General features: G+C 46.5%; 2 protein-coding genes across 17 annotated transcripts in view; one reads left to right on the top strand and one right to left on the bottom strand.

Annotated features, from left to right (window-relative positions):
• The first annotated feature begins 154 nt into the window (after window positions 1-154).
• On the top strand, window positions 155-3,566 carry hadh (hydroxyacyl-CoA dehydrogenase). The gene is made up of 8 exons (XM_024407741.2): window positions 155-375; window positions 938-1,066; window positions 1,154-1,311; window positions 1,845-1,971; window positions 2,182-2,271; window positions 2,440-2,512; window positions 2,692-2,808; window positions 3,115-3,566. Exons 1-8 carry the CDS (start codon window positions 175-177, stop codon window positions 3,231-3,233), a joined length of 1,014 nt encoding a protein of 337 aa, XP_024263509.2. The 5' UTR covers window positions 155-174; the 3' UTR covers window positions 3,234-3,566.
• Window positions 3,567-5,684: 2,118 nt separating this feature from the next.
• The window catches only part of lef1 (lymphoid enhancer-binding factor 1), a 54,760-nt gene continuing 47,993 nt past the window's right edge, over window positions 5,685-12,451 (bottom strand). For 14 of the 16 annotated variants that reach the window (XM_042318951.1, XM_042318956.1, XM_042318949.1 and 11 more), the window contains one exon: window positions 5,685-7,210. In XM_042318951.1, coding sequence (XP_042174885.1) covers window positions 7,128-7,210 — 83 coding nt within the window. In that variant the 3' untranslated portion in view covers window positions 5,685-7,127. Of the gene's footprint in view, window positions 7,211-12,219 lie in introns of those variants that run through there. The other 2 variants (XM_042318941.1, XM_042318953.1) reach the window with 1 other exon arrangement.

Here is a 12,451-nt window from a genome sequence, read left to right as displayed (position 1 = left end):
CAATAGAAAGTGCTCTTGCATCCTATCAAACTACAATGGTATTATTGACTAATTTCTATATCAGAGCAATAGTAGGAATCTAATAAAACACACCACATCAAAACTGTGTGAAAGGTCATGGAACGGGCTAAATAGTCACGTGACCACTGCCACACAACGACCTTCCTACTTTCCATGGTGTCTGAGTGTCAGTCTGCCTGTACGTTCAGCCACAGCCAGCTCCTTCATTCTGGTGCGGTCCTCTCCGCATTGCAAACCATGGCTTTCTTCACTCACCAAGTCATCAGAGGTCTCTCCTCTTCTGCAGTCCGAAATGCAGCGATCAAACACGTTACGATCATCGGGGGTGGTCAGATGGGTGCAGGTATCGCACAGGTAGTTAACGTTAACTGTAAATGACAGAAGTTTGTTTGCTAACATTAGCTTGCTAGCTAGCTTGCTATATACGCTAACTAGCTATCTTGTAAGCTAACCAGCTGTGTAGCTAACGCTGCAAGACTAGCTAACAAGCCAGTTAAATATAGCAATGAAGTGCACGAACGGTTAGTTAAACGCCAGCTTGCTATTAACTAGCTTGTTAGATACCCACTTGAGAAACCAAACAAGGCAATTCAGGGGATAAGTTGTGCAGGCTAATCAGTAACACAACTCTGTATTATAAGCAACGGTTGTTCATCTCTGGGTAAGAAGTACAGTATGTCTCACAAGCTGTCTCAGGTTGATCAGTGCACAACACAGATGGTGAAGATAGCAGCAGGAGGTGGCCTTTGACCTATATCTACTTTAGCTAGCTAGTTATAGAAGGGTTTTTGTTACCTACCTGAAATGTCCTTCAATTCAGGAGTTCTATTACCAAAGTGACTTTTTGACAGTCCAACCTGGTGAACACCTGTCCCACCCACTCACGACTCACACTTGTGTTCCCCCTTTCTAATAGGTTGCTGCTACAACGGGCCATTCGGTGGTGCTAGTTGACACAAATGAGGAAATCCTGAAGAAATCCGCCAAGGGAATAGAAGGCAGCCTGAAGAGGGTGGTCAAGAAGAAGTTCGCTGACAAGCCAGATGTTGGTCACTAATATGTTCATGTTGCTGTTTCCAATGAGGAAATGTTGGCAGAACTTCATTGACAGTCATCATCATGTATGTTACAGGCAGGAGCAGAGTTTATTGCCAAGGTGATGGCCAACGTGTCCATATCGACAGATGCAGCGTCTGTGGTGGGGAGTACAGACTTGGTGCTGGAGGCCATCGTGGAGAACCTCAAGATCAAACAGGGCCTCTTTGGTGCTCTGGACAAAGTGGCACCAGCGTAAGTATGACCGACTAGGGCTTGAACCTGTGTGTCCTACACACCACAAGACTGTCTTACCCCACTGAGCTGAATCCTAGGCATTAGCTTGTGGGTCCAACCCATGTCTTTGGTCTGAAGGTTACTCGCCAAGCGAGTGTGAATCTAAACCACATAAGCACTGTCCTGTCTCCTCTGCCTGTGACTTTGTCAATAACCATAGGAGTTAGCTATCGATGATCAGTGTTGAGATGAACATCAAGCCAGAGCAGGTGCTGTTTGATGAGAAAACATTTGTTGTTGCCGTTTTGAATGTGTAGCCTAAATATCCAAATTCCTTTATCTGCATTTGAGCTTTTTTTCTAATCTTACTATAAAGCTATGCCGGTATCCTTGAAATGTGCTTAAAATAGACTATTTTAAAACTATTCTAATGAAAATAAAATATTTCAAAAGGAAAGACATTGTGTATCCCACATAATGGATGTTACTAATTGGGATGTACCTCATGGGGGTTGCTTGTTGCCTGATGTTTTTGGTTCCTCTATTTTAAGACACACCATTTTCGCCAGCAACACATCCTCTCTGCCCATCACCGACATAGCCAGCTCCACCAGCAGGCTGGACAGATTTGGAGGGCTGCACTTCTTCAACCCCGTCCCCATGATGAAGCTGGTAGAGGTAAGGATCAATAGTGCGGTGTACATTTTAGGACATCTCTCCCTATGATAAGTATATTGTCTCCCGCAAAGCAGTTATTTTTTTATGTCATGATGGCGATGTTTAAATTAGAAACGTACGTAAGTTGCTTTAAAAAATGACACTGGGCTTTCTCTCCTTATCAACAAGATTCAATTGAAAGATGTTAAGTAGTTTACGTGTCCTCTTCAGGTGATTGGAACATCAGCCACAAGCCAGGACACCTTCGATTCCCTTCTCGCTTTCAGCAAAGCACTGGGAAAGACGCCAGTGTCCTGCAAAGTAAGATCCTCGCTCATTTGAACAAAAATAAAGTATTTCACTAGTATTGTACACCTTTAAAGATAATGCAGAGGCATACCATATGACACCATACATTATGTTCATCATATGCCGTTCAGATGCGTTATAAACGGTTCACTAACGTCAGTACGTTATGTTCATCTCCAGGACACTCCTGGGTTCATTGTGAACCGCCTGCTGGTGCCCTACATGATGGAAGCCATCAGGCTACATGAGAGAGGTACACCACCAAATGTTTTGCCTGTATATGAATGAAAATTGCATCGGTGCCAAGAGGGATGTGACAAACGGTTATGTATGAACATCTATGGTTAACAAAACATAGTTGTCTGTATATGAAACCGTTGTCACCCTTCATTCAAAGTCAATGGCTGAGTGTGTGTGTGCTCTTCTCGTCAGGCCACGGGTCAAAGGAGGACATTGATATTGCCATGAAGCTGGGAGCTGGGTATCCCATGGGGCCCTTTGAGCTGCTGGACTACGTAGGACTGGACACGGCTAAGTTCATCATGGACGGTGAGTGTTGGGCAGCTTCACAAGTGTGTTCCAAGTACAGAGTGATTTCAGTACCAGTTAAAAGAGGACTGTATTAGCAGCTAGGAACAGGCCCAATCGAAATAACTACATGTCATATGGCACAGGGGCAGAGCACTGTTTTGGTTCTAGAATGGTGAGATGGACGAGAGGTGCCGGTGGTCTTTGAAAATGGTGATGAATATTTGAAGAAACAAAAACATGTAATGAAGTAGATGTGGGTAGTGTAAAACCAATGCAAAAGCAGTTAGTTAAAGTGAACAGTTTGTGTTGATAACTTGATTCCAGGCTGGGTTGAGAAGGATCCTGGCAACCCGCTGATGCAGCCCAGTGAGATGCTGAACAAGCTGGTGGCCGAGGGCAAGTTCGGCAAGAAGACCGGAGAGGGCTTCTACAAGTACAAGTAACCCCGCCCCAGAATCAACACGAGCTGGAGCCTGTTCATTAAGGCACACCGTGACAAAACGGAAAATGAAAATAAGCGCTTCCGATTGGACAAGATCATGTAGTCCCTCCCAGTACTGATAAGGACATGAATGATAATAGAAAGAACCGCTGGTTAATTTTGACAACGGTAGAACAGAGATGCAGCTGCTATGACCCTCGGTGCCTTCCTGAAGAATGGTAGACCGATGTTATCAATTCAAATCTGTCTTTTGACTGTATATTCTGAATGTCATCTTTATGTGTGGTTTGTAAGTAACTGAGTTTGTGGCATTAAACTGACTTTTCCAAATGCTTCCCATAGGTTGTTCTGAGATTTCTATTCATACAGTTGTTTTCTAGGGATGGATTTGCCTCTGGACCTTTGAGCCAACACACCCTGCCATTAATGATACCCAGTGCATTCAGAAAGTATTCAGACCCCTTGACTTTTTCCACATTTTGTTACATTACAGCCTTATTCTAAAATGTATTGGATTGTTTTTTGTCCTCATCAATCTACAGATGATACCCCATAACGACAAAGCAACAACAGGTTTTTATACATTTTTGCAAATGTATTAAATAAATGGAAATATCAAATTTAAATAAGTATTCAGACACTTTACTCTGTACTTTGTTGAAGCACCATTGGCAGCGATTACAGCCTCTTATTCTTGGGTATGATTTGTCTACAAGCTTGGCACACCTGTATTTGGGGAGATTCACCCATTCTTCTCAGCAGATCCTCAAGCTCTGTCAGGTTGGATGGGGAGCATTGCTGCACAGCTATTTTCAGGTCTCTCCAGAGATGTTAGATTGGGTTCAAGGACATTCAGGGACTTGTCCTGAAGCCACTCCTGTGTTGTCTCGGCTGTGTGCTTACGGTCATTGTCCTGTTGGAAGGTGAACCTTGGCTACAGTCAGGTCCTGAGTGCTCTGGAGCAGGCTTTCATCATGGATCTCTGTACTTTGCTCCGTTCATCTTTCCCTCGATCCTGACTAGTCTCCCAGTCCCTGCCGCTGAACAGATCTTGTTTCTCATGGCCTGAGAGTCCTTTAGGTGCCTTTTAGCAAACTCCAAGCGGGCTGTCATGTGCCTTTTACTAAGGAGTGGCTTCCGTCTGGCCACTACCATAAATGCCTGATTGGTGGAGTGCTGCAGAGATGGTTGCCCTTCCTCCACAGAGGAACTCTATAGCTCTGTCAGAGTGACCATTTGGGTTCTGGGTCACCTCCCTGACCAGGGCACTTCTCCCCTGATTGCTCAGTTTGGACAGACAGCCAGCTCTGGAAAGAGTCTTGATGGTTCCAAACTTCTTCTATTTGAGAATGATGGAGGCCACCATGTTCTTGGGGACCTTCAATGCTGCAGAAATGTGCCCCAGATCTGTGCCTCGACACAATCCTGTCTTGGAGCTCTAGGGACAAGTCCTTCAACGTTTTGGCTTGGTTTTTGCTCTGACATGCAGTCAACTGTGGGACCTTTTATATAGACAGGTGTGCCTTTCCAAATCATGTCCAATCAACTGAATTTACCACAGGTTTGTACAACTTGGGAGTCCACATCTGAAAGATTATAAATGGAAACAGGATGCACCTGAGCTCAATTTCGAGTCTCATAGCAAAGGGTCTGAATACTTATGTACTTAAATATATATATATATCAAAAATGTATAACCTGTTTTTGCTTTATCATGGGGTATTGTGTGTAGATTGAGTAGGGATTTAAAAAAAAAAAAAAAATTTTTTAGAATAAGGCTGTAATGTAACAATGGGAAGGGGTCTGAATACTTTCTGAATGTACCGTATGGTCAGTCAACAACCCCTGCGTGTTCAACCCCACTGTTCATTTCCAATATTGTTTCAAGAGTTCCTTTGATGTTATCCCTACTACTCAATTTGAAAATATTACCCTCTTTATATCCCGACATTAAATTGATCATCTTGGATACATGAGACATCAGATCTCACCTTTTTCCATGGATTTCACAGTTTAAGAGCAGCTTCAATACTCAAGGTAGATTTAGCCTTTTGTCAGCATAGCCGTAAGACTGTATGAACGTAACCTCAGTCTCGGCATGCTGCTGGAGTTTTAATTGGTCGGTTTTAGAGCCTTTTGAAGTTTCCCCTCGAGATTTGAATGATTTATAGTCAATAATTCCACTTGGTAGTTCTATTTAAGACCACTAAGTGGCAGTGTTGTCAAATGCAGAATTTCTGGATATGAATCATATGATGGGCCGACAAATGATCACAAGCTACCAGATTATTGGGCTGGTTTTCTGGAAAGAGATTTAGCCCTAGACTAAAAACAATGCTCAATGAAGAATCGGTTTTTAGACTGAACTAAGACTAGGTTTAATCTCTCTCCCGGAAACCAGCCCTGTAAGTAAGGTACACCTTCTATCACATAAATCTGGTCGGAGATCAAATGAGCCAATGCCTTTTTATTTTTCTTAAAAAAACAAAACATGTTGAAACTGTTAAAATGTGACCACTTGGGAAGCAAAGTGCTTATGCCAAGATGACAGTGATTCAAAATACGACAATGAATAAAAAATGCATCAAGTAATACTAAAAATAGAGCATAAAATCAATGAAATGTTACAGAAATGCATGGAATAAACAACATGGGCAAAAAGACCACAGTTACCAGATAGAGAAGAGAAAAGTCCATCGCAATCAAGCTTGGGGTCAATTCAGGAAGTACACTGAAATCCCAACTCCAACTTCTCTTCAATGCTTTCCAATGAGGAAAATGTCAAATTGCAATTTGGTTAACTTTCTGGACTGACTGGAATTGACCCCAACCCTGATCGCAATAAAATGAACACTGCCAAGTGCTGGGGTAAATATATATCTGCTTCATTTGTCAGTTTAGAACAATAAAATATAGGCCTCTGAGCAACCACTTGCCTTTGTCCTAACATTGCCTGCAAAAATACCAAGAAAAGTGACATATCCTGACAGTTTCTTTAAAAAGTACACATACTGAGCTTTATCTTACATCTGAGCAAGACTCGAGTCAAGGTCACTATTTGTTACAAATAGTATCAAAAGAAGCCTTAATTTTCATTTTTCTGCAAGATGCTTTAACAAGAAAACAAATGGCTTTCCTGTGTTCAAAGCTTATTTCCATATATACCAGTATATATATATATAAAAAAAAAAAAAAACATTCACTGAAAATATACACCGAGAAATTTAAACCAAGTTCAAAATACAAAAAAAGCATTCAATTAATTCCAACTCAAAAGTAAAAGCTATAATCATAAAATGTTGATATTTTTTGCACCAACTGGTCGTTAATAAAAACAAAATGGAGGACAGGAGCCGTGAGAGGATGTTTCCTTGACAACATGTGATTGACATCCCTCCATCTTCCTTGTGATAGTGCAGTCAGTCTAAAGAGGTGTTGGGTCAGGCCGCAACCCAAACATGTGGTCTGAAATCCAGTGAGAGGGGAAAGGGGAGTGTTGATGGGTCGAACATAGTGGGCTGTACAAAGGAAGGGAACAGAGGTGGCAAATAACTTAGGAATAACTTAGAAACAGGTGTTGGGGTATGTTTGGGGAGGTGTTAATTGTGTTTGACAAAGTGAAATCGCTGAACTGTTTTCAGTGCAGTGCCTTGGATTGAGATAGAGCTGCTTGTAAGAAGAAAAAAAGGCGTGAGGGGGCTGGGGAGTGAGGGGGCTGGGGTGTGAGGGGGCTGGGGAATTTGCATGCAGTTGGATGATGGTCTTTAGTAGTGATTGTCTTGTTCAGTTCAGAGTTTCTACAGCAGATAGGAGAGTCCACTGCAGGAGAGGAGTATAAAGTCACGTTCCTCTGAGAACAGGAGTTGAGGCTTGGGGGTCGGGGATAAGATGGAATCTAGCAGGCCTCCATCTCTAACAGAGGGGCCATAGCTGCTGCCTTCGCTTTGCATGACGTGGAGAAAGCGTTCCGTTTTCCTCCTGAAGGACAGAGAGAGAAACATTGTCAGTTCAATGGGCAACAACAGATGGCCTAAACGTGTCCATAGTGATTGCTGTTATAGGTCATTTGCGTGTGCTGGCTGTCTTTCATACTGGTCAGAAACAGAGAGATGCAATGCCCTTATAACCCATTCAGTCTGAGGGAAAATCCCTCACTAACTAAAAAGGAGCTGAAACACATGAAGCCACAACAACACATTGCTGTCAACGTCGTCTGAAACCAGACAGTCTCACACATCCCACATACATTGAACGAGTGCTGCATCCTCACAATGCCACACACACACACACACACACACACACACACACACAGAGGACCTGGACGAGTGAAGGAGCACTACAGTTCTGCCATCTTCAGAGAGCAGTAATAGCGTTGCCGACTGAACATTAGGTCGTAGGTTAGTGACAGGATGTGGGTTGGCATTAGCTTTGATCTCACTCTGACATCAGGTCACTGTGACCCAAGCTGGCTCCATCTGCTCTGCCCCCCTCTCTGACTGACACCCTGATGTCATCTACCTACTGCTACCGCTCTCTCTCTGAACGCAACCAGCTATCTAGTTAGGATACAGCTTCTTGTTGACATTTCTGCTGCCACCGCTGTGTGTGGGCTGTGGGGAGGTAGAGAGAGTCTTCTCAAGCTGAGAAGGCACTTTACAGGGCCTTCTAAAAAGCCCCGCCGGCCACCATCCACCCATCCATGCAAGGGAAATTGTTTGTCAAACCACAAAAGTGGTTTTGCTCAAAATACTGGTCTACGGCGAACATAGCTAAAAGAGTTAGCCTCAGTTATTGACGGACGGGCGGTGTTGGTTATTTTCCAGCATCAAATAGAATCCGTGATCAAAGAGAGAGGGGAAAGAGATTCAGAGGTAGATGTCTGACCGGGTAGGGAGTGAAAGATGTGAGGAGAGAAAAGAGAGAGAAGGTGTATTAGTCGAAGGACCGCTCCCTTGTGGTGAGGTCAGAGAAGAAGTGTGTTTTTGTGGGTTGAGAAGTCAGCTGAGCCCTGCAACTCCACCCTGGCACCACACACACACACACACACACTCCCCTCCCTCCAGATCGCTTTACCACATGTGGATGAAAGGGGGTGGGATGGAGGCCGCCTTTCCCAGGGATGGCTGACCCTGAGCCTCCCGGGCGGAGGAGAGGAGGTACTGAGGGCCGCAGAGAGAGAAAGAGCCTCTGTCGCTGTTTATTTACCTCCACTGCCCCCTTTTTATCCCAGGATCTGAGAGCCCAGCCCTCAGCCCCAGCACCCCCTTCCCGTCCTGGGGAGCTTTTTCCTTCCCTCCCGGCCACAAGATGAAAAGCCCTGGCTTAGTCCTTCCTGTCTTGGGAAAAAAAAGCCTGGGGGGCTGGGGGCGATGGAGGGGTGTGATGGTGGTGGGTCAGGAGGGGGCATCAGGCCAGGGCTTCACAGCAGACCCACCCGACACCAACACACAAACACCGGGATTCAGAAGCAACTTGACCCCTTCCCTGCCCCCTCTCCCTCTGCCCACCTCCCCTCCCCTCAGTTAGCACTCAGGAATGCCGGCTGGACTTCTTTGCAGGAAATGAAACGCTCCTCTGTTCCAGTGGAGGCCGGGTCCTGGCTCTGGCTCTCTCTCTCCTTGGCCCAGGGAGGGGATGGGAGGTGGGGGGAGCGACTGAGACCAACGGGGCCCAGGCTCTGGGTCTTTGAAGCGTGGGAGGTTAAGATAACTGGCACGGCCCCTCGTCTCTCAATCGCCGCCTCCACCTTACCGGGGCAAATCAAAGAGCCCGCAGCTGGGCCTGTCCCGCCTGCCTTCCTCTACTCCTCCCCTTCTCCTCCTCCCCCTCCCCCCTCCTTCCCTTCGCTGCAGCGGCGCTCTGGGATTTCTTTTGGTTCCATGAAAAAGGAAAACACAGCCGACAAATGACTGAAAATAAGCCAAATGGAGCGAGGTGTCTCCAACACAGGCAGGACTGTAGACTTTACCATGGCAGAGGGAGAGAGGGAGGAGGAGGAGGAGAGGAAAAAGAGAAAGAAAGAGTTCTGGGAGAGAGAGGAGAGGAGGAAATGCCAAATCAGCTGACTGTTTGTTGCCATGTCTGTCTCGACCACGAAGTCAGCAACCTAGACAGACAATGTTCTTATTTGATGAAATATGAGTTCAGAGATCAACTCCAAATCACAGAAACCCAGGAACTTGTACATCTCGACTGGAATTTACTCCAAGTTGGCATTAAAATCTGGAAATAAACCTGAAATTCTTGTAATTTTCTCTGCCAAGTTTCCTAAATGGTCAGAATCAGGTTTTAACACAGCATTGGCTGGATGGAAAGAAAAGGAAAATGGCGGCTATTCAAATCCAACCAGTGATTGAGACAAAGCATTAAGTTGAGGAAACACAGTCAAAACGACCAGGAAAAAAAGACGATGGCCAACCTTTGCACTGACTGTGCTCCGTTTTGGTGAGATCACCTTGCTGTGAAGAGTTTAAACTATGGTTTTGTTTGGCGACACCCTCTCGGCTCAGGCAGTCTCACTTTCTCTATTAAATTGTGACAATGCCACAACCGGCAGCCATCAGCTTGAGAAGGAAGAGGTCAAACCGAAGAGGTCAAACTCATGTTTTAAATGTTTTAAACAACTGGCTTCATCCTGTCAGCACTTTATCTGGCTGGGAGACAGAACATTAACAGGAAAACCTAGAATAGTTGTGTCTGTCATTTCTAACCTCCAACCAAAAGTCAGGGTGGTTTGGTGGGAGAAACGTTGTTGTTCTTGTCTGGGCTGGGAACCACGGACAATGGTATTGTTGATAACGGTGGGATGTACCGGGGGGTTCATTTGAAACAGAACGAGGGAGAGGGGGATGAGAAGAAAAGAGAAAGGGAAGTGTGTAAAGGAGGTTTCTGTCTATACGAGGCTAGATGAAGGGAGAGGGGAGGGTTTTTGATTGTGGGGAGAGGAACGGTAGGGGGTAAGGCTCCCGCCCACCGAGCCACCAAAAGCCCAAACCTCAGGCATGTGCTGGTGAGACTGGGGTAGAGTTGGGGGTCTGGGGGTAGGAGCCCTGTCTCCTTACCCCTCTACCCACATCTGATGCTCCGTCGCTGGGGGCCCGAGCTGCTGAAGTCTGGCCAAGCGCGGCGTGGTGTAGTGTGGTGTGCCCCCACAGTACTGCACAGCTACAAAGCTGGAGCTGAGGGCTGGAGGCCAGGGCGGCACTATCAAAGGGCTCGTACAATGACTGCTCCCTCTGCCGCGGCGCACTTCAAAGGAGCTCCACCGCCACTCAGACTCACCATCGGATGGGAGGGAGGGAGGGAAGAGAGGGGAGAGAGGGGAGAGGAGGGGAGGGAGGGAGAGGAGGGAAGAGAGGGGAGAACGGGGAGGAAAGACGGGACAGAGAGAGAAAGAGAGTAGGAGGAAAGAGAGGGAGAGAAACCCCCCTACAATAGGAGCCACATTTTGTTCAGCAGAAGTAGAAACTCAGCCACATCTCAAAACAGAGTTTTGTGTTTATCAAATAGAGAAAGAAAGAAAACATCTTCCTGTGACCCCTCTCCCCTTCCCATCTCTCCCCTTCCCATCTCTCCCCTTCCCATCTCTTCCCTTCCCATCTCTTCCCTCTGTTACCTGCGGGCCTTTTATGATCCAGAGATAACGACTCAGAAGGGGGGACGTTTTACAAGGCAGCACACCCCCACCACCCCCTCAATCTGCAGTCACTGGGGAGAGACAGAGAAGGGGGGAGGGAAGGAGAAGGAGAGGAAGTAGAGAAGACATGACAAAACCCAGCAGGGAGGGAGAGGCTCTACCCTCATACGGTCGCTCCCTGCAGCTGGCCAGACCTCGGCACAATAGGCCAGTGACTCAACCAAAACAAACCCACAGACCCAGTCTAAACAGAAAGCCCCACTTTAGGTGAGTAGCTGTGTCCCAAATGGCACCCATCCCAAATGGCACCCTATTCCCTTTATAGTGCACTACTTTAGGCCAGGACCCATAGGGCTCTGGTCAAAAGTAGTGCACTATAAAGGGAATAGGGTGCCATTGGGGATGCACAGTTCAGTTGCACACATGTAAACTAGAAGTCCCCAAGTGCCCCTAAGAAGTATCAAAGAGAGCCCTTTTCTCTGAAGGAGGAGAGGCAAGAGATTAGATTATGTCCAGGGTTTGACTAAAACACACCTGCATAGTTTAGACATTACACTACACACTACAGCTGCTACACCCCTGGAAGGCCACAAGTGCTGAGGTTGTCTTTTTCTCCTTCACAGGGCTCTGCTTTTTGTGTGTGTGTGTGTGTGTGTGTGTGTGTGTGTGTGTGTGTGTGTGTGTGTGTGTGTGTGTGTGTGTGTGTGTGTGTGTGTGTGTGTGTGTGTGTGTGTGTGTGTGTGTGTGTGTGTGTGTGTGTGTGTGTGTGTGTGTGTGTGTGTGTGTGATTGAGAGTGAGTGAGCGAGCGCGAGAGGGGACATTTCCGTTTCTACTTCCTAACCCACAGTAACATTAGCCGGTGGCTGTCGCCCTGATTTATGCCAAGGCCACTCTTTTTTTTCCTTCTTTGTGAAGTCTAGTTTTAAAGAGGAGGCAGGAGATCCCTCTCCTCTACTCTGCTGAGCTGAGACGCTCAGAGCAAGACCCTGAGTGTTTCACAGCCCCCCGAAACAATTCCAATTATCCCAGGTCACTAATAATGCTGTGGTGGTGGAGTGTGTGTGTGTCCTCCACTGTGGCCTTAAGGCAACCAGCACCAAATCAAACTGAAGGTAAGACTCTGAACCTTGTCTGACTGCAGCCGGAGAGTGTGGCTGGCTGTTTGAGAGAGAGGGGGAGAAAGGGAGGAGAGAGAGGGGGAGAAAGGGAGGAGAGAGAGGGGGAGAAAGGGAGGAGAGAGAAGGATGAGGGGCAGAGAGAGAGTGGAACGACAGTTGGGAGAAGGAGAACTCTCAAGCACAAGAGGAATTTTCTTTTTTGCCCTCTCCCTCCCTCCCCCTTGCTCCCCCCCACCCCCACTCCTTGCTCATCAAAGCCTGACAGCTGACTTCTGCCTCCACACATCACAGAGAGGTCTCTCCACTACAGTCAACGCTTCGTACCGCACTAGTTCACCAGCTACCGACACAAACACACCATCTTTGGCCTCCAAACCATTTTTAGTTGGGGCAGTTGAAAAAAGACATTCAAACAGCCAAGCTGAATCCCCCCCCAAAAAACTAAATGCAAAACGTAGAGCTAC

Source organism: Oncorhynchus tshawytscha, unplaced genomic scaffold (assembly GCF_018296145.1).
Source record: "Oncorhynchus tshawytscha isolate Ot180627B unplaced genomic scaffold, Otsh_v2.0 Un_contig_5990_pilon_pilon, whole genome shotgun sequence".
Taxonomy (NCBI): Eukaryota; Metazoa; Chordata; class Actinopteri; order Salmoniformes; family Salmonidae; genus Oncorhynchus; species Oncorhynchus tshawytscha.
This window is presented reverse-complemented; position numbering and strand designations above follow the sequence as displayed.

Excerpts from the sequence above, each read along its gene's own strand:
- hadh (XM_024407741.2), top strand. The coding sequence starts at position 175 with ATGGTGTCTGAGTGTCAGTCTGCCTGTACGTTCAGCCACAGCCAGCTC. Across the intron at positions 1,972-2,181 it reads CCATGATGAAGCTGGTAGAG|GTGATTGGAACATCAGCCAC; the intron begins GTAAGGATCAAT and ends TGTCCTCTTCAG. Across the intron at positions 2,809-3,114 it reads GGCTAAGTTCATCATGGACG|GCTGGGTTGAGAAGGATCCT; the intron begins GTGAGTGTTGGG and ends ACTTGATTCCAG.